Source organism: Gallinula chloropus (genome assembly GCF_964237585.1).
Source record: "Gallinula chloropus genome assembly, chromosome: 5".
Taxonomy (NCBI): domain Eukaryota; kingdom Metazoa; phylum Chordata; class Aves; order Gruiformes; family Rallidae; genus Gallinula; species Gallinula chloropus.
Genome location: NC_140090.1, coordinates 40,379,128 through 40,400,854, shown reverse-complemented (window position 1 = coordinate 40,400,854; position 21,727 = coordinate 40,379,128). Strand labels below are relative to the sequence as shown.

Genomic DNA, 21,727 nt, shown 5'->3' with positions numbered 1-21,727 from the left:
GCAGATCTCTAGACTAAGGCATATGAGTAATTTTCTGGTTAATGTGTGGGTTTATGGTATGCTGCGCTACAATATTGACTGCTAAACAAAGAGAACAATTTGTGTATGACAGATACCTGCCAGCTGGGCAAAAATCTGCATTTTGAGGGTTAAAACTCTGGCTTGAAGAAAAAGAAATTAGAAAGTTGATTGATCCAATGTTTTGCCAAGGGTTTCTAAAGCTATTAGCTGTCAACAGCTCCAGAAAGGCATAAAAATAGCAAAACCAGACAACTAAAATTGCACTATTACAAAGAAACAAGTCCGTGAAAGGTTAGAGTCACCAGCTGCAGTTAGGGGACAGCCACTTCAAGAAGCCGATTGTTTTTTCGCTTGCAAGTTGGGATGTTGCCATTTTTCTGGCTGCCTTGTATGAACTTCACGCACACTTTGTCCTGTCTGAACTGGACCAGAAACCTAGGAGAGGAAGAAAGATACATTTTAGTAACAGCTGGGGAAAACTACATGAGGAACAGAAGACTTTTCCTGTTGGTTTTGAGCATTACTCCAAAAGATGTTGTTTTCAGGTCCGTGTTAACAGTAAGACTTGGGGAGTAATAAAAAAGACAGCATAGGTTATGGTGTGGCTTTTGTGGCCTTCAGGTAGCACCTCTTAATTACTGCCTTTCGCCTGTAACCGTGGACCTTGTACAATAGTTAATTTGCTATTCCTTTAGGAAGATGGCAATTTAAAACAGAATTTCTAATGTACCAGGAACGCTGCAAAGACTTATTTCCAGCTGCTTCACCATCGTCCTCCAAAGCGACTTTTCTGTTTTCTTTTTCATGGAAGGAAGCTAGATTCTTCTATGGCAACATTGGAAGTGCTGCACTTCTGGTTTATGCTTAATTTAGTATATCTGGTACTTTAGCAGTTCGCATACGTCTAAGGTCTTCGTTAACCTTTACAGTCCCCCTGCTGAGCAACTGGGAAAATTCACCTCTTCCCAGCAATCTCCACATCCCCATATTTCCTGCAGTCCAGGATAAATTAATCTGGGTTTGACTTTGCACTTTCTATTGCAAGAGAAATTTCATTGAATGTGGAGTATTGCTTTTAACAAACCCCAGCCCAACAGGCTCCTGCAGAGCCTCAAACTTCTCACTGATCTGGACAGCAAGATTAAAAGCCATAAAGAGGCAGTGCTGCCTTTTGGCTCACATGCAGCAGCTGCTGACCTAAAAAGTCCCTTGTAACACAGCAGATTTTCCCTTTTAGCATCCTTAAAAAGTCCTCCAGCAGAGGCCAAAAACTTCAAAGAATTTGTTCTCCAGCCGGAAAACACAAATCAAGCTGACGGCAGAACTCAGGGGAGGAAGCGGCCTCTCCTGCGCTGAGATGCCCTTTGGTCCCACTTCCCTGCTGAACAGCCCAGACACTCAGAAGTTTAACTTGTTCAGTGCTCCCAGCCATGCAAGCATTGAGAAAGCATGAGTAGGTCTTACAGTCATCATCTCTTACAACCAAGCCTGCATTTTCCTAGACCCACTGCTCCACTACTATAGATAAACAGTATGTCTCCTATCAGACATACCCCTGGATCAACAGCATTTTTACTTATATAAACTCTCTTCCCAAAAAGGAGTGTACAGCAGCCAAAGCAAGGACACATTTTCTCCTCGGTTCCTCGTTGTGCTCACATCTGAACTCTACCAGAGAGAAGAGAGTACTGCTTCACCATCAGCAGCAATGGAACTGCTAAAGAAGAAGCAGACAACTTAAAAACTATTTAGCCCGGCTAAACCCAACAGCAACACATACTTCAGTGTTTTTAATCTGCAGGATGAGAAACAAAACCACATCCCAAAATACAAGACTCCCAGAAAGCAGACTGCTTTACAGACAGACCTAAGGCAGGCAGGCAGCCCAGGCTAGTGCAAAGCATGTTTAAACTTTCAGAAGTTTATTCCTTTGTCGCCATCATTAAACTAGAAACTTGCTGGGGATAGCCACGCTCTTGTAGAGGCTAAAATCGAGTAGATGAAATCACATCTGGTAACAGAACAAAGGGAAATGGCAGACATAATTTTCAAGGAAAGAGCAAAATTAGCCTTTGAATAAACCCTCAAATCTGACCAGATACAAACTGTACTCTCCATCATGACTCTAGAATAGAAGCAGTGCTGTGCCGTCAGATAAAAGGTTCTGTTTTCACCTACAGAAACTTTATTACACTATTCTTAGGAGATTTCCAAATCTTCTTCTTTATTCACAACGAACACACCCACCAGGCCAACACTACGGAAATCAGGGGGCACTTCACACCACAAACTGAGCGCACAGCAATGGACTGAGCCAGGGGCTCTTATTCATCAGGCTTTAGGAGTTCCCACACACACACAAAACCACATTTTTATCCTGTGACTATAAACACTGCAAGAGCAGTCCTTACTTAAGGCCAAAATCCAAAATTGCACCAAGCACAAAGAAATACTAATTTGAGATGCAAGGGTTTTGTCAAACAAAGCTTTTTAACAACCAAAAAAACCCAGGATAACAATACGTTGTTCAAAAATCATCTGCAGGAATCTTCAGAAGACAGGGCTGTATGGACCTGAATTACTAGCACCATCATTAAGTGTGTTTGGGAAGGAGATCTTCGCTCTGTTTTGGTTGTTTTCACTAAAATTCAGCACATACTGTTCACTCCAACCTATAAACGTTTCATAGGAATGTGTGAACTTTCCAGCCACACACAAAACGATTCCCACAAATGTAATGTCTTCTAATTATTCCTACAGCAGCAATTCTGCTCCACAGCCCTGTCTGAAGCTACTTTAAGAAAAGCACATTTTCTCTAATGACTTTCAAGGATGTAAGAGCCAAAATGATTTCTAGAAATGAGCACACACTGAAAATTGGATCCTTATTTACAACTACTCTTTCAAGAGAAAAGAAACATTCATTAGACAGCAGCATTTTGTTTTCCTAACATTAGGTCCTTGACGTACTTGTACTTTTAAGCAAAAAAGAAACATACTCATCAGATATCTCAATGTTGAGCTTCTGTTTGGTCTGGCTGAGAGTAGTGCGGTAAAGCTTAGTGGCCATTTCAATAAGGTGATCGCTGCTGAGCAGGAAATCTCCTTTACCAGCCGCTCCCGAACCCTGAAACAGAAAGGGAAGTATTTATTAGGACTACCAAAACCTAGAATACGAAGAACATGAAATGCCAGCCAAGCAGGAGGCTTTACAAGGAGTCTCCTCTTCCCAGCACAATGAAACAACAGTCTTTCATCTTTTAAATTAATTAGGGAGGCAGGGAAGTCTATAGGATCAAAATGCAATTCCCTCTCAAATAAACCACAAACCTGCTGAGAAGGTTAAACACACACACACACACACACACACGCTCCTGCCTCTAATGGAGGATCATCTCCATTTGTCCTACAAAATGGCACTGTTTCTGTATCCCTCTTCTGGCTACACCACAGCAAACTCACACCGTTTTCAGAAAGGAACCAATGCCAGTATTAGGATGTAGGTGGTCAGTATGAAGAGACGCTCTATATGATGCTCTTCCAATCTATTTAAGTTAGAACACAAATGCCAGCTTAACGATTTCAGCAGAGCAACGGTGTCAGTGCAACGAAGGAAATACAGCACTGCAATGTTTTCTTTAGAATTGAGTAATCAACTTCCTTAGTATCCCACAAAGAAGAGAGACATTTTGCCAGTGGGTCAGGAAGAACTATACAAGCAGCTAAAAAGGAAAACACTGCCACAAGGTACCTGAACTGGATTAAAGACCCATACTGCAAATGGAAAACTCCAATACTGAAGAGGTCACAGTGAAATAAAGTCTGATTTTCACAATTAAATGACTCTTCATAATGTAAAAAACTGTTCTCATTTGGATTCAGTAGTTTTAAATGAAAATTTTTGCAAATATGCCAAAGTTCCGGAAACTTGTAAACCCAAAGGCTAACCACTACAAGGTAATTACCAAACAATCTTTATAATCACTGCATGTAAGAAGGTCACATTATAAATTGGTAAATTTATAATTGCTAAATTATAAAGTGGTAACCAACCTCCTTGAGGTGCACTGCAAAGAAGCCGTCATTTTGGGAGCTCATGGACACTTTGGTAACATCTCCCAGTGGAACCTCTGACTTAATATTTCCAGATTTTTGATCCGCCAGAAGAACGTTGTTTTTCGTTAGTAAGAAAATCCTGGATGTGGCCTGTGAAAATAGAGAAATGCAACCCATTACCTACCCAGAGAGAGAAATGGTCTTTACTGAGCACCCACGAAGGCTGCAAGCAGTTCAGAGAGTTAATGAGCTTGGCCCACATCAGGAAACACAAACATTTCATGTTCGGTAAAAGCTGCAGATCGGTTAAAATCAGGTCAAATTTATTTATGTGCCTAATTATAGATTAGAAAAGCTTAGCTCATTTTGGCACATATGCTTAGATGTAAACAGTTCCTTCAATTACCGGCTCACAGTTAAAAATTTCAGAAACAAACTTAGAAGCTACGCAAATCAGGATAACCTCATTCCTCATGCTCTGTCTATCTCCAGGAAAGCCAACGTACCTTTGCAGTGACAGCTAATCCAGGACTGAGCCTCACTGTTATTCACCAAAACTATGTTGCAAAACAACACAAACCATGTAGGTATTTTCAGTGTAATGTTCTCCCCTCTTTTTCTGTTGGAATTATTCTTTGGGAGGATACACATTCATATTTTCAAGTGACAAATACTTTTAAAGCATGAATGTGTGTTCTTAAATTTGTCTTAGAAAATGGTAAGAAAGAGAAACGAGAACTTAATCTACATGTATCTTTTTCTTCTGTAAAAATCTGAAGAATAAAATTTTAACTGTTACTAATTAAGAAGCAGCTGTCTTAAGCATACAGATCCATAGCTCATTATTAACTTATTTTAATCTCAAGAGCTGTAGCCTATGCAAGTACAGGAAAGCTATTGTCTTAATTTAATTAGTTTCTTCTAAACTGGAAAATTAACTTGACGCCAACAACAGGCAACCTAATTTCACTCCTACAAACGCATCAATGACATTTACATCTGAGATGCTGAGATCTACTACTGCTAGGATTCAAACAGATATGCTGAAAAAAATTACATTTACGAAGGGAGGATAATACTTCCTGATTTAATAAGTATAATTTAAATGCAAAACAAGTTCTGTGTTGGCAGAATAAAAAAGTACCCAGGATATTTAACAGCTTTATTCAAATGATACAACAAACTCTCCTCTTTATTCCAAAAAGCTTTTGGTATGAGTCAGAAGACACGCAAAGCAAGCAGAGTACTCACTATTTTAAAACACAGCAAAATGTGATGATTGGGAGCTTGAACAACAGCAGGAACCTTGGAAGGTTAAGTGTTCTACATACTTGAACAAGAACAGTGTTTGCTAAATATTTAATTTTCTTTGATTGGCACACAGAAGATCTAAGGTTGGTACAGAGACTGCATCTAGTTGTGAAGCAACACATCCTGTTACCAGTTGATGAGATGCCATTTTTGTTTGGGAAAGTCACTGCAAACTACAACACAAGCAAGATTTTAGGAACCTTTATGTAAATTTAAAAAGGGTGCTTAAAATCACCAGTTTACATAACACCAGCATTTCCAGTCTTGCTAAAAAAGGCAGTTTTTAAAATCCTCAGACTATTATGTGACAGAAACGAAGTCTCCCACAGTTTGTTTCTACCAAAAATGATCTACCCTTCCAGATAAAGCAATGCCATTTTATTACCTTCCCATTAGCTCTGTTGATCTTATTGACAACTTCCGCAATAATTATCTTCTCATCCACGGCATCTTTAAGTTTTTTGTACTTGGGGTTCTTGCTGATTTCCAAGTAAGCCCCTTGGAATGGCTGCCCAACACTGCCCAACAAAAAGACAAGAGAAACACGAGTTACATCTGAATTGCAGGGAAGTCGTACAGTGGGTAACTGTCCTCCATCCTCTGAGAGGCCGAAAACTAGAGCCTGCCCCCAACCTCTGCCCTGAGGCTCTTCAGGTTGGTACCCCCATTTGCACAGTGTGGTGGTGGTGGCATTAATCTCTGCAGGCATACTACATCAGCTGAAAATAACTAGGGAAGTGCTACAGAGTATTGTGGATATATCTCCTGGCACATTATCCTAGGGGAAAGAGGGAAGGAGCAGGAGGTGATAAACAGTATGCGTATTAGGCACGGAATCATGTACACAAACGGCACAGGGATGGTGAATAAAGGAATTTATCACCAAAGACAGTAATAGGATTATTTTTTTCCCCTTTGCTCTGGAGACGCTTTCCAATTAAATGGGCCAAATTGCTATAGGTATCAGACACAAGTACATCCTTGCATATGCAATCAATTTTGATTCAAGATCACAGTTAGCAGTCTCTGTGGAAAGAGAGGAAATAAAACATGAGTAGGACTGATTCCTCTGCTCTCTCACAGCATTTCAGTGTGACAGACAGGAATCTGCCTTCCAGATCTGCTGCTTTTTAAGTGTGTACCACAGCAAGGCGTCAAGACTTGCAAATCGCCCCATCTTACCCACCTCAGGGTTACATGGTAAGAGCTGTGCTATCAATTAAGAACTGGTGAATACAGCTGCTGCTTGCTTTGTTCAGAAGTCACTTTAACTAATCACTTCAATTAAATTACAGCCCAAGTCCTAATGCAAAGCTCTGCCAAGATTAGAGCCCAAGAGGAGCCAATGTATTATGCGCAATAGCACCTTTGCAATTGCATCTCTGGCCCACAGGCAGATGGGGGAGAATGGGAAGGGTACTGGTATTTTAGACTCACAAGAATTCCCTCTCTGTTCTTAAATAATTCTATTACACACAGAAGATTAGCCACATCCTATGAATCATTATACTAACTAATCAGAAACTTGATACAGTAATTTCCTCCACCCTTAGGTCAATAAAAAACTCTAATAGGAACTAATCAGCTCTGAAGACAAGACAAAAATGAGATGGAAACATTTCTAAATGAGAGCAGAGTGGGGAAAGCATTCTGACTTTCTACCATGTTGGAGCTTTTTTTTTTCGTTTTATTAATTAGCATTATGAAACCATAGTCACCAAACCAGTAGATTCTCTGCAGACTCTGTCCTTAAATCAAACAATGGCGACTTGCACGCTAAAACTGAAATAAATCACAGCTACCCTTTATCACATGCACCACTTGCATAAAAGTAGCTCAGATACATATTTTCCTGTATTTCATTTTTCGGTCTTGGTATAAAAAGCACCTAGGCAGGGATATAAATAAAATTCCTTCCTTCCCAAGGAGCTCTATGCTTATCAGATATATACTGACTCAAAGCAAAGCAACCCTGCTTGCTTCCAGAGAAGTCCAAAGGCAGTGTCCTTCTCTTTTCTCAGTGCCATAAAAAGATAGCCCAAAGCAAATAAGGAACAAACCACAACCTAACATATACAGCCAATAAATAACTGATTTATGGAAGGGAAGAAAGAGAAACACATACTAAGCCCACTAAAAAAAAAAGGAAGTGCTTCAATAAAAAGAAAAAAAGACATAAAAAGCCCCAAATAAAACATACAAACAATCATCTTTGGACTAGATGATCTTTCGAGGTCTCTTCCAACTCCTAATGTTCTGTGATTCTAAGCAGATAAGCAGATCTTGTCCGTGCACAGAACTGCCATCATCAACTCTTGCAGATTCCCACTCCTCTCCTCTACTGAACCTCGCTTCTTGCTTTACAGTGCCTTGTTCCTGCTCAGCACTGACTGTGGCTTCTAAAAGAAAACTTGACTGAGATAGAGGAGAAAAAATGCAATTTCTAATCTCACATTCACTCTCAAAAATCCAATTCAATTTATTTTGAACTTATTTTCATCTAGATCTCGTTTGGCAGCTTTAGTGCATGCAAAAAAGAGTGCATCCCTTAAGTAAACTCACATACTACTGCACTTTCTTAAGTAACGTTAGCTCTGCAGATAGCAGTAGCGTGATGGAAACTAGAGGAAAGGGTGAGAGTCACTCCCTATTACAACTTATCCCAAACTTTTACGATGTGAACAGGATCCGAGGGGTTACAACAAGAAGACATCATGACTTGTGGAAGAAGTGCTCAGAATCTCAGCATTAGTGGGCTGCAACAACATAGAATCATACAATTATAGGGGTTGGAAGGGACCTTGAGAGATCATCAGGTCCACCCCCTCCTGCCAAAGCAGCTCCCTAGCTCATATTGCACAGATAGGCGTCCAGACGGGTCTTGAGTATCTCCAGAGATGGAGACTCCACCACCTCCCTGGGCAGCCTATTCCAGGGCTCTGTCACCCTCACTGTGAAAAAGTTCTTCCGCATGTTGGTGTGGAACTTCCTGTGCTCCAACTTGCAGCCATTGCTCCTTGTCCTATTTCCACAGAGCACTGAAAAGGGCTGGCCAACTCCCCCTGCATCCCATACTTAAGATATTTATAAACATTAATGAGGTCCCCCCTTAGTCTTCTTTTCTCTAGGCTGAACAGTCCCAGCTCACTCAGCCTTTCCTCACAGGGGAGATGCTCCAGGCCTTTAATCATCTTTGTAGCCCTCCTCTGGACTGTCTCCAGGAGATCCCTGTCTTTCTTATACCAGGGAGCCCAGAACTGGACACAATAGTCCAGGTGGGGCCTGACCAGGGCAGAGTAGAGGGGGAGGATCACCTCCTTCAACCTGCTGGCTACACTCCTCCTGATGCACCCCAGGATCCCATTGGCTCTCTTAGTCACCAGGGCACACTGCTGGCTCATGGCCACCCTGTCATCAACCAGGACCCCCAGGTCCTCCTCCACAGAGCTCTTCTCCAGCAGGTCATCCCCCAGCCTGTACTGATACAAGCGGTTATTCTTTCCCAGGTGCAAGACTCTACACTTGCTTTTCTTGAACCTCATCTGGTTTCTCCCTGCCCAGCTTTCCAGCCTGTCCAAGTCTCACTGAATGGCAGCGCAGTGTTCCTGCGTGTCAGCCACTCCTCCCAGCTTTGTATCATCGGGTACTTGCTGAGGGTGGATGCTATTCCCTCATCAAGGTCATCGATGAAGATATTAAACAGGACTGGACCCAACACCGAGCCCTGGGAAACACCGCTAGTCACAGGTCCCCAGTCAGATTGTGCTCCACTGATCACCCCCACCCTCTGAGCTTGGTCCAAAAGTCAATTCTCAACGCACCTCACCGTCCACTCCTCTATCCCATGCTCTCTCAGCTAAGTTATGAAGCATCTAAGTTAAACATCTAAGATGAACATCTAAGTTATGAAGCAAAACCTCCAGGACTGTAAACTGAAATGATGGAGGGACACTGTCAAACAAGGAACATGCACTTTCCTGATTAAGATAAAAAGCAAAATCTTACTTGGTTTCCTAAACCTATGTAAGGATATTGACTTTATTGTGCACTAAAAACAGCAGTTGTTACCTGGCTGGATATAAAGCCTTCTTGTCCTTAAAAAGTTCACTCGCTTCCAGTTTTTCTTCATATATAAGCTTCTGCTGATCTGTGAACTGGTCTCTGTACTTTTTACACTGCAAAACATGATACATTAAACAAACAAATTATCCTTCCTGATCAGATTTGAAGCAGCCGCAGCAGCACAGGCTAATGTTTGCTTATTGCTCAAGATGCACATTCTTTGTATACTTCTGAAGTGACTCAGCTCCATCCTACGCACCACTCTAGCACAGTAACAAACAGCAGAGGTATTTTTTCTCCTCACCTATTCTAAATACTTCTGAATTACACCCAAAACAGTATCTAAAACATCTCATTTAAGCATGTTGCATTTGAACATGAGTTTAATCTATTTGATGTCAGTCACTGAAAGACTGTGCTAAAATGGCTCACCAAAACACATACATACATAAAAATCTGTATCTATATATCTAGCCCCACAGAAAGCAAGAACAAAACACATCTCAGAGGATGAGTTTTGCAGGCTCAGAAAGAAAAACTGTTCCTTGACAATTCACAGAAAACATAGCCTGTAAGATCAGTAAAGTGCCTCATCAGCAATTCTACAGATTCTTGCTGCTCTCTCCATCCAAAGATCCAAAACAAATTTCAGCTAACCACAGTTCATAAGTAAAAAATTCCATCTAGTACTTCCAATGTTGGTCTAAGAGCTAGTCCCAGTCCTGGCCACGGACACAAGTATTACAAGCTACCAATTAACAGGCAACAGGCATACTGCTTTACTGCTTAGTTAAAAGGTGATGGCAAGAAGTGATCCTCTCTCTCTAGCCCAAGAAAGGAGGGGGCAGGATAGTTATACCCCTCGCAGGCCAAAGACAATGATCAAAAGAAATACTGCACAAAATATCCTGTCTGGAATGGGAATAAATACATCCTAAAACCAGCCCCTCCACGAACAACACAAAACCACTGAAAATCATGTGATGAAGTTGTGTACAGATCGGACCACAGTGTATCCTACCCTCCACAAATGGAAAATTCTCTTTAGTTCCTTGTGAGTTGAATCCAAGAAAAGGTAAGGTCTCACTGGCCAGTTTTTATCTATTGGTGATAAAGAAGGCATCTTATTCTTCATTTCCAGAAAATACTTCTGCATCTGTGAGAAAATTGAAGCAAGATGTTTTATTAACGTTCAAATACCAGAGTTATTGAAATAAGCAAGGAAAAGCAGATGCTCTGTGATTAGAAGCACAGTTACTAAACTGCAACTCTCAGATCTAACAAACCTGAATATGGATTTTAAAAATCCAGGTATACCGAGAAATGAAGATTTAGGTATCTTACAAGCACTGCACATGCTCAGTTAGTGCCATTCCCACACCTTCAAAATACTATTACAATCCTTTCATTACAACATTGGAATTCTAGTTGTCAATTTTATAGGGGCTAGCTTACGCACTTCCTTACAAGGACCATCATGGCTGTTATACAGCTGTCACTTTTGCTAGAAAACAAAGGTATGAAACACAGAAAATGTACAACGTGCTTTGTACAGATATATACATACAAGTCTCTGAAGGGTAAATTCATAGATTTTTCTTCCAGCATTGGCTCTGAAGAATTTCCTGTACTCCCTACGGACCTGAAAGTTAAACAAACCCTCAAAGTGAACACGGGGAATTAATTTGTTTTCACAGGTAGCCTTTTATATAGCTCAATGGCAGAAAATAAGGTGAAAAAAGCATACACACATGCAAAGTGTTCCCTGAAAACCTGCTACATTCAAATATATGAACCAGACCATGGACCGAGAGGTCAGAGAGCTACCTTAGTCGACCTCGGGTAGAGTCATTTGCAAATTTAACACACAATTTTAATAACTTTCCTCTGCAAAAGCAAAATATTAAAATATTCTTGAAATTACAGCACGAATCCATTTTCATGGGCTTTTGCATAAAACTTGACTGGAAGAAGTGAGCTGTCATCAGTAATACACATTTTTGTTGGCTCAGAAGAGAGGCTGACCTGATGCTAATTACATAGTTAACTCACAGACTGTATCTGGTTTTTCACCTTTAAGATTCTTAATACATAGAGTTTGTTGTAATTAAAAGGGATTTTTGTATCTTCTTTTTCCAGTGCAGCCTTATGCATGAGAAAACTATTCACAAGAACAGCCTTCTTTCAAAAAGGAGAATATGTTTTGTGTGTTTGATAAAACCAGCAGTTGCTTAATGTCAGCAAGCTTGATATTTGCTACTAGAATTTTAAAAACCCCCCAAACATTCCAAAGTGAGCACTGAGAAGCATTTTTACAGGTGATACTAAATTTTAATACATGATTGTAAATGCAAGTTGCAGAATACTTGTTTGCCCCTGATATTTTTGTCAGTGCAAATTAGTATCTAAATTGGTCTCTTTAGAAAACTCCATGTGAGAGCACAGAACTGACTGGGGGTTTTATGGGAAGCCCAGGCTCACACCAAGTTAGCTGAACCACTTCCCCCCCCGCCGCCCCCCAGCTTCTTCCTAACTTTGGCACAGCCTGCAATACACCTGTTAAAAGCTTTGGGCAAAAACCAGGGAAAACATCGTGGCTTTGCATAATTTACCCCAGAGCCAATTTCGTGGTTTTTCCTAACTCACTCTGTGGTGCAGAAAATAAAGGGAAATCCAGGCAGGAAAAAACCTACATCAACTTACACAAAAAACATTCTCTTGGCTTATCCTGGCACACCTTCCGCCCCATGCTGAGTGTCATGCATTTTAAGATAAGCCAGCATTTTGAAAACAAGAATCTGTCACCATCATGGGATTAAAAAAAAACTCCAGAGATAAGCAGGCTTTGTTTAATTACACATTAAGATGCCTCAATAAAACCAACAGCATTCAGCTGTCTTCATTCTATGCAAATGTAGCACGATTTTTTCCTCCTCACAGTGTAAGAAAAAATACTGGAGTTCTTATTCACTGATTTTCTGTAAGGTATAGAGCTCTGTAATTACTGTACATCCTTTATTTATTGTTCAGGGATGGAAATTAACACACTCAGAGCTACTTCAACCTCAATCAACCCAAGTCTCACCATGCTCTCATGGACTCTCTTTAGCGATGTTGCTTTATATTATTCTTTGTGAGCTGCAAGGTGTGCAAATTAATGTGGAACAGAGGGACTAATATACACCCACACATCCTATTTGCACTGCAGGGAAGCTGCAAAGCAAGCACTGAGAAATGCAAGCCATTCCAGAAAAGCCTACATCTGGAAACTACCACCAAGGCTATTAAAATCTACTTATGAAAAAGGACTCGGCAATTAATGGTTTAATCTTGATCAGTCATACCAAGTTTAAATCTTCACTTCCCTATGCCATGGGTGAAAATGTCATCAGATGAGTAAGAACTGTCCGTGGTAACAGTGCTCTCTGTGTGTGTGCATTTATAAATATATAAAACAGACTTTGCTGTTATTCAGAAAAACCTGCATGTTTCGGGTGAGACCAAGTGCTGCTTACACTATTTAAAAAGCACACTGAAAAGCAACACCACAGACAGGCAGACGCATATTCCTGCTGTAACATGCCTTAAGGGTTGTCATTTAAATGCTGCTGTTCGATATAAGACAGCCTCTGAGTTCTCAGGAGGGATATATTCTTATTTTAAAACCACTAAACCAGACCCACTTTGGCAGTGGCACCTAAGCATGATTCTGATCTGCAGAATGACTTCTTCAAATGGCGCCTTTGTATTTCGAGCTCTGGTTTCAACATATGTACTGTAATGTGGGGTTTTTTAAGATATATTAAAAATACATTATGCATAATTATATGTTTTCTATCAATTTTTTCCATTCCATCATTGTTAGAATGAGAACAAGAGTGCGAGACTTTACTCTGCATTATCAAATAAATTGTTCCCTTCTACACTTCTGCAGCCCAAATAGCCCTACTGGCAAAAGTGACAGCCAGCCAAACAAAACTGGTTCAGATTCTCGCAGCTCTTCAGGACTGCATCTGTAAAACCATGTCTGAAAACTGTACTATGTAAATAATTTGGGCACAGACCTGAAACACCTCAAGATGCCATTTTCATAGTCTATTTACAGAGCAGAACTACATTCTTCCAGATTACAAATGTGCTTTCTTTTGCCAACCAGTCCTTGAAAGCAAGGGGCAGAAAACAAAAGACTCATTACATCTTAGTTTTGGGGGGAATTCATGGCTGCCATGAGCCATAGGTAACCACAAGCCTGAAAAGGCTTGATGGAAGCAACAGAACGTTATCATTAGCTTTATGTCATGCTCTCAACCTTGAGGTTAGGGTTCTAACCTGAGCAGCAAGTGAGAGTCAAACAGCTTTACCCTACTTCCCATTCAAACAAGCAGAGGTTGCAATAAGAAAATACATCCTTGTAATCTTTCCAGATAGCATTTTTGCCAATGTAGGTCAGGTTTTTAAAGTAGCCATAGTAGGGTCCCTTTAATCTGGCATTTGTCTTTCACTCAAACTGATATTCCTCATATGACAAAAAACACCTGATACCTAAATATTGCTGTAAATGAGGCATTTTTACCTTATGAATTTTTCAGTTAAGCCCATGACAAAATTAAGCACCATAATTATGTGCAAAAATCACCCCTGCTCGTTGAGCTTGTTTATTAAGTGTTAGTAAGATGCCACGCTTTATTGAGTTCATATTGACAGACAGGAGTGATTGAGAAAGTACCTTCAGTCCAAGCCAGTAAGCCCAAATGACTGCAACAGCATGCTTACGCCTAGCCTCCTCCTTCAAGCGTTTCAATTCCCTTCGAGCCTAAAAGGTTTAGATAGTGAACAAAAGAGACAGCCCGATGCAGACAGCAGAACGACCGGGAAAAGGCTTCTCCCAAACAGAACAGCCAACTTACAATCAAGACACAGAGAGATGGAAGAACAGCATTTGACCTTTAAAACCCAACGTGTCAGTGTGCATGGGTGTAAAGACACACAGGAGGTCAAAAAAGCCTCCACTGCTACTCAAGTGGCACATACAAATAAGAATTTTGTTTGGCTCTTTATTTGCTATCAGTGTTTCCATCTTCTCCTCCGTGCATACCTCACAATCAGTGGCAAGTATCTTGCAACTTGATTCTAATAGAGAACTTTGCCAGCAGTGGCATGATCAGAATGATGCCTAGGAAAAATGAAACTTGCTAAAATTTCACTGTCTAGTCACTTCTTCCACTGGCAGGTGCCTGGGCAGAACAGAATCAACTCTGAAGCTATGTGTGCAATGACGAACTACTGGCACTCTGTTGAGGGCTTTTGTTCTGGAGGTTTTATTTTCATGTTTATATACTTCTAAAAAAATCCTCCAGCCCAGTAAACTATGTGTGTCTTTACAGAATGAAGGCGTTAGCCCCCTCCCACCCCCATCCAAACCTAGTGCCTTCCTCATATACAAAGAAATAGGCACCTAGCTACACTTGATTCATCAGGCCCATTTTGCAAAAGCAATTTACAAAGTATTCTAAACACAGAGGCGTATGTAGACAACTCAACGGAATCTCACATTTTAGGAGAGGACCGGGATGTTTGATACTCGGTTAACTGACAATAACTGACGATAAAAGTCAAGTAAAACAAAGAGTTCCAGTATTATAGGGTCAGCCACAGCAGCTGTAGCGATAGATCTGCAGTGTTCAAGTTACATGTTGTCAAACAGACTTGTGCAAGAGCAGTCCCAGCCTGTGCCAGCTACACTTGCCTGATGTAGCTAGAAAGGTTAATTTGCGTTAGATGCAGTCCCTTGTAAAGAATATGGCTTCATTCATCTGCTGGGAACAAAAGCCCCTACCATAGAGCACTGTAAGAACAAGGACTCTGGAAAGCTGAGGTTTTCTCTGCCGTGTGAAACAGAAGGAAACTGCATACTTGAGGTTTAGAACATTTTTTATAGGTGCTTCTTTTTTTTGTTTGTTTTGGTTTTGTAAAAACAAGGGATCTCTGATGGTAACATTCAGAAAATTTTGTTTTAAATATTCCCCTGGGGCATGATAAACCATTGCTCCAACAGCAAGCTTTACCTCTTATCAGAAACTGTAATTCTTTTTCTAATCTTACCTCAATTTATTATCCTCAGAGACATATAGGTATTATTTAGATTATTTCTAGTTAACAAATAAGAAGGCAATTTTCCTTAAATTCCCGTGAGCCAACTGATTAAAAATATGTTAAAAATATGTTAAAAAATATACAATATGTTAAAACATGTTAAAATTATCCAAATCTACTAAGTATTTAAATGAGGAGCTCCAATACAGTTAAGAGTATTGCATCCACTCTCTGGATGTGTCCTTTTTAATTCTAAAGAACATCTTAAACCTAGGAAAGTAACTATCACTTCTGCAGGACAGAGCAATTTTTTTGGTGAGAGGAACACTGGTTAAAAATAAATTATCGAAGTATTGTATTTAACAAATGTAGATGAAACAGCACACCTGTCAAAATACACAGCTTCCTAAATATCAGGCAGAACTGCAAACTTCCGAAGTCTCTCTAGTCTGAGGGAAACACTGTACGTGTTTGTTTGCATTCCCAGGGCTGCCACTTCATTAGAAATCTAATAGATTTATACCAAAATAGCAAAGGTCAAACTCAGCATTATACTCCAGATGTAATTTGAGTGCGTTTCTCCATCTAACTGGCAAGGTGTTCTGACAACATCCCCACACTGCCCCTCCAACCTAAATAATAGCTGGAAAATGTTTTAAACTTAATTTTATTTACTGAAAATGATTTTCAACTGAACTATGGATTCAGTAATTGAAACCAGTAAATTTTCGACCTCTCATGAACGGCATTTCAAATGTTCATATAACCCACAACTGCAGGCTGGGGATTAGCAAGAATCTTTCAGTGGGACTTTGCTTCTGAAAACAAACAGCTGATGCTGGAATTCCTGGGATTTTTCTAGGGCTGTAAGTTTAGAATTGCAAACTAACATAGTTTGCTACTAAAGGAACAGGTCATAAAGCTGTGCTTTACTTGTACTTACTGAAATGTTCTTACCAGTTCAAACCACAGACAGAGACTCAATTAAACCAATTTGAATTAAAATACAGTAAAGCTTAATACCGTTGGTTTGAAGTTGTAAATGAAGGCTGTCCAGGGCGCAGAATATACAGCCTGGTGAAAATCCCAATTGCATCACTGACACGGCGTCACTGTAAGCACTTTTTAGGGGAAAAAAACCCACACCAAAATACCCCAACCTTCTCTCCCCCTGCAAACCATGCTTTGCATATTTACATGTAGTTAAATGCATTTCCTAATTTGAAAATACAGTAGTCTAGTAATTTTTAATCCAGTCTAACGGCTTGTTAGTGCAAATCACTAATTGGTTGCCATGCAAAGGATTTCCTACCCTACTGAAAAACTGACACACAGAATGTTGTCAGGTTTATTAAATGTGGCATGAATGGAAATGGAAGGAATCAATGATCATGCTCTATTATTTTTAAGTCAATTGTATTAGTCATTAATTCTCACTATTTACTACTGATTAATTGTTGATATTTTTGGGTAATGAAGGGGGGCATGTGATATGTGCATGAAGTACCTTATATCCAAGCCAGTAAGCCCAAATAACAGCAATAGCATGTTTATTTCTAGCCTCCTCCTTCAGCCGTCTCAGTTCCCTTCGCGCCTGTGATGCATTTGAAAATGGGATATAGAAAAGCTTAGGAAAGAAAAGGTTACTGCAAGTTCCCAACGGTGCGAGAAAGAAAGAAAGAAACCAGTCACTACGAACAGCAAATATCAAAGCGTGTCCCGGCTCCCCAGACTGCACCAGCTAAAACATGTTAGCAGCAAAGAGAAACTAAAAGAAAAAATAAAATAAATAAAAACTAGCAGTTTAAGCTACTTAAAATATTTCTAGATAACCTTATCCTGAGAGGCCACCTTTGTTTTATGTAGAGACAATGAAGTACATAATTTGTTGCCATTTCTTACCTGGGTACCATGCCAATAGGCAGCAATTACTGTAGCAGCCTCATTACAACGCTTCTGATGCTTAAGTTCCCGAAGAAGTTTCCGAGCCTGTAAACAATTCAAAACATTGTTTTATTCAAAATAACAATTATAAATTCCTTCACAACTTTATACTAAGGCACTGCAACCTGTAAAATCTAGACAAAACCAAACTCAATGCCTCCAAATCCCCAAGCAAACCAATTCATAAATGCTATGCAGCCAGAAATCTGTTGTCCCAGGGAGGATTCTGTGCACAAGCGAGAGCTTGGGACAGGTGGGTCAGGGCACCTTAGTTCAATGTTTAGTTCCCTCCCAGATTTCCTGCATCACCTGAGATATCTATACATCCAGGAACAATATGTTTCCTCCACAGGATATGTGTCTTACCCATTTAGACGGCAATGAAGGATGAATCACAAGTAAATTGCCTGGCTGTAGGTCACGCTAAATAAAGGCTGCTGTCATACTCAGCTCTTACCCGCCGCAGTGCTACTGCAGGAGAGCATGTTTCTCCAGCAACAAACAGAAAACCCTAACTCAAGATGAAATGATGCTTTTACCGAGTTTTCTTCAAATAGCACTCATGGGAAAAGACAGCATGTCAATAGTTAGACTGAAAGTGTATTTTTAACTCATTTAAGCAAAATAATAAAGACAAAGTGAAAAATCAAAAAAACCCAGTAAAATCAAATTATGCTAACTTATTGCTGGCAAACTTTAAAACCTTCTGGGCAGGAGAGGGCTGCTTACACCTATAGCTAGTAACTGCAGCCCCTTCCTTTCCTGTCTGACAAGAAGGGAACTGGCTCCAGAATTAAAGGCAGTTCTCTCTTCCCTGGATAGAAGAGACACATTTAGCAGGGTAGAGAAAGGTTAATAAGAAAACAGAGGTGCCCAGAGACATTTTTTCTGAAGCTGGACAGAAGTAGTTGCTTTAAGCACTGTGGCTGGTTTCATGTGAGCTGTTAACCTCACTTTTACTTCTTATTAGAGCATCATTCCTGAAGCCTCTACCATGGCTGCAGGCTTATCCCTTCACAAAGGACAAATATCTTGGAGAAGCAGCAGAATTACAGCAAACTGAGGCAGAGGATGAGCAAACAGCAATAAAGTACTTGCTCAATGCAAATTGAATACTGTACAACATTCACCCCTCTGCTTAGCTCACAGAGGAGAAATGAAGATTCAACCCAAGCAACATACTGCTTAAGTGACCCAAACTCTTTTATTTTAAGCCTGCTTTCAATTTCATTCTTTGAGAATCCTGTTAACTGTAAAATACCCACCAACCACAACTTTTTTCTTTCCAAATCAGTCCAATGTTACATTTTTCATGAGCCCGTGGCAGTCACAGACCATTCTGGAGCTGCTGGGTGCCTGGTTAGCTGGTACCTAGGTCAGCTCTGAATGCCAGACTCATTCATTCACACCGCAGCCCATGTAAAGAGGGCACCTCTCTCCAAATTCTTTGGCAGAAGACACCCCAATGATAACCAAGTAGTTTAGTACAGCTGCAGCCTTCCATGTGCATCGTTTGCAGGGATTTATGGGCCAAGGCTGCATGCAGATGTCCCCAACTCACCTCTTCTATAGCAAATATGAGTGTTTAAACAACAGCTACAGCACAGCCACAGTTCAATGCGCAGAAGGCATGGTAGTCAGAAGGCTCAGTGCACCTGGAAAGTGTTATTTTCCCCACTTCTTACCTCACCATGCAGACATAGCTGCAGTGACAGGGAACTCACCTTCCATCCTCTGATGTAAGACTGTACTGTAATAGCCGAACTCTTTATCTTCTGGTATTTTTTTTGTTGCTGTATTGGAAATAAAGATGTGATGCTTAGAATAGAATATTGAAACTGCGAAGTACTGTATAATAAAATTCCAGTACCAACATCTGAAAACATGGTTAAGGATACAAGCACAAAACGTAAAAAGCCAACAACTTCTGACCAAGCAGATCACAGCATAGATTCTGTGTTTAACTCGAGGGGAAACAAAAGCACATCAACAATGCTGCATGGACAATGTCACTCTGTTTACAGGAACACGGTCGGCAGCACAAAAGTGACATGGATTAAATACTAACAGTGACAGCTTTATTTGTCTTTCCCATCAACAAAGTAGCATACAAACCATCACAAATGCTCAGGTTTGTCAGCTAAGCTTTTTACCATCTTTTCATAAGACTTGTACTGTTCCTATTACCTACAGCCCCTTTATAATAACAAAAGTTGATGGTAACTTTGGAACAGGAAAAAAGAAAACCCATGGATTCCCGAATGACATGCTGGAATATTATCCAAGTATGCCAGTTTGAACAATAAATTTCCTGGACATTTTCATTCTTAAAAGCTCAGCTCTTGAGTACATCAGTGGTTACTTTAATACCCAGTGAACAGCAGCTGACAGAATGTGCAACAAGGCTTTTAGACTTCACACTCAGCCCACTCAATTACAATGAACATCTCTGCCAGCACGCTAGAGAGAATCTCCTTTAGGCCACAGTCATGCCATGACTGATGTCCATCATGCCTCGCAAAGAAACAGACAGGCAAGTGTCTGCAGATCCTTTAGCCAAGCCTCCAGCAGAAGGAGATGTCAAAAAGCTTTGCTCATGCAAGGGACTCCAAATCATGATGCCCAACAGTGAGGAGAACGCTGCCCTCAGTCTACACAAAGGGGCTGAGGAAATAGCACTATTATCACTCCTAAATCTGAATTCATCCTGCATTCACAGGCAATTGATGCTGTGTTTCACCAGCACACCAGTCAAGGTCTACAGTTAAGAAATCAACAATGATGTGAACTTGGTCATACAATTGGGTTTTTTTGCATTTCTTCATAATTAAAAGTTGTGACAATCTAGTTGTGGTAACTAAATTTTTAATTCACTGAGATTGTATGAGGTCACAATGCAGTTCTGTACTGATGCTGTATGCAGAAATGGTGCATTCTATCACAGAAGTTCATAGAGAGGGGAGTTTTTACAGTGAAAAAGCATTTATTCATATTCTTCCAAATGATCTATACTTCTCTCTAATTATCCATGATAACCAAACAAAGCACTAATGGCTTTCAAGATGATAAACAGAAGCGCTTGTCAACTGAAAAACGGTGATTGTCAAGTCTGCAAATTCCAGTTTCAGATGCTTTCTTTCCACATAATATATCAAGCTTTCTGATACGCACATCATAACAAAAGGCAGCTGAGATGTTTACGAATTGTTTTACAACTTAAAAACAATAAAACATTTTTCTATCATCTAGGTCATCGCTGTTTACTAGCTGACAAAATGACATGGAAGAGTCATAAACCAGCACTGCTCAATTCATGACACAGAACGCCCAGCCTAAAAAAAGGCTTGAAATTGTTTCAGAACTCTATCGGTAACAACTATCAACTAGGAATCTTAGGAGCTATAATTAAAATAAATCCTTGGGATCCTCCCAAGCAGCATTCCTGAGCTCCAAATGCAAAGGTTCCAAATAAGGCAAAAATACAAGAAGCCTTAGGAATGACTGAATTCCACAGAATTACACATGTATATCACTGAACATTTTTTTACACGTTAACCATATGCTTTGAGAGCGTTCTAAGTGCCAGGAAGCAGAACATTTTAGCTGAATGAAAAAGAGTCTTCCCAGCTGGCCCACAAAATCCTGCTCTCGCAGAGCTAAAGGACTCCAGTGAGCTTTTTAATTACTAAAGCACAAGCATGAAGTAAATACTTAACAGTGGTCTCTAGAAACTCAATTTTCTGTTATTCATGGTTTTGGTATTTAAATACTACCATAAGATTGAATTCTATCGATACTCCTCCATACATATCAAGGAATAACCAGATGAGGGTATTTCATCCCATAAATATGGTGGGTTTATGAAATACCATATCAAGCTGTTATGAAAAAACATATTCAACAGTAAGACGACATCCCCCTGCCTTCCACCCAATCATATTTAGCAAAGGTATTATCTTACTGCATATCTCCTGTACCAGGAAGCAATCACAATCTGGCTTTTCTTCATCAGCAGGAAGCGTGTGCGGCACTTCCAACCTCTGTAAATCTTCTCAATTAGAGTAGCCAAATCCTCCAACCGCTGCTTTCTCAGATCTTCTAGTTTGAAGAGCTGGGTGTGGAGTTTTTTATGGTTTGTTTGATGTTGGAAGAAAAACAGTAGGGACGAAAAGAACAAAAAACTCGTAAGCACAACTACTGTAAGAGCAATCTCTCCTTTATTCAAGTCCCCCTTCAGACA

General features: G+C 40.2%; 1 protein-coding gene across 1 annotated transcript in view; it reads right to left on the bottom strand.

Annotated features, from left to right (window-relative positions):
• Positions 1-322: 322 nt before the first annotated feature.
• The window catches only part of MYO1B (myosin IB), a 109,702-nt gene continuing 88,297 nt past the window's right edge, over positions 323-21,727 (bottom strand). The window contains exons 20-31 of the mRNA XM_084265741.1: positions 21,449-21,598; positions 19,212-19,280; positions 17,446-17,532; positions 17,051-17,137; positions 14,177-14,263; positions 11,018-11,092; positions 10,472-10,606; positions 9,457-9,563; positions 5,774-5,906; positions 4,075-4,227; positions 3,021-3,148; positions 323-456 (exon numbers count right to left, since the gene is read on the bottom strand). Coding sequence (XP_084121867.1) covers positions 333-456; positions 3,021-3,148; positions 4,075-4,227; positions 5,774-5,906; positions 9,457-9,563; positions 10,472-10,606; positions 11,018-11,092; positions 14,177-14,263; positions 17,051-17,137; positions 17,446-17,532; positions 19,212-19,280; positions 21,449-21,598 — 1,335 coding nt within the window. The 3' untranslated portion in view covers positions 323-332. The remainder of the gene's footprint in view (positions 457-3,020; positions 3,149-4,074; positions 4,228-5,773; positions 5,907-9,456; positions 9,564-10,471; positions 10,607-11,017; positions 11,093-14,176; positions 14,264-17,050; positions 17,138-17,445; positions 17,533-19,211; positions 19,281-21,448; positions 21,599-21,727) is intronic.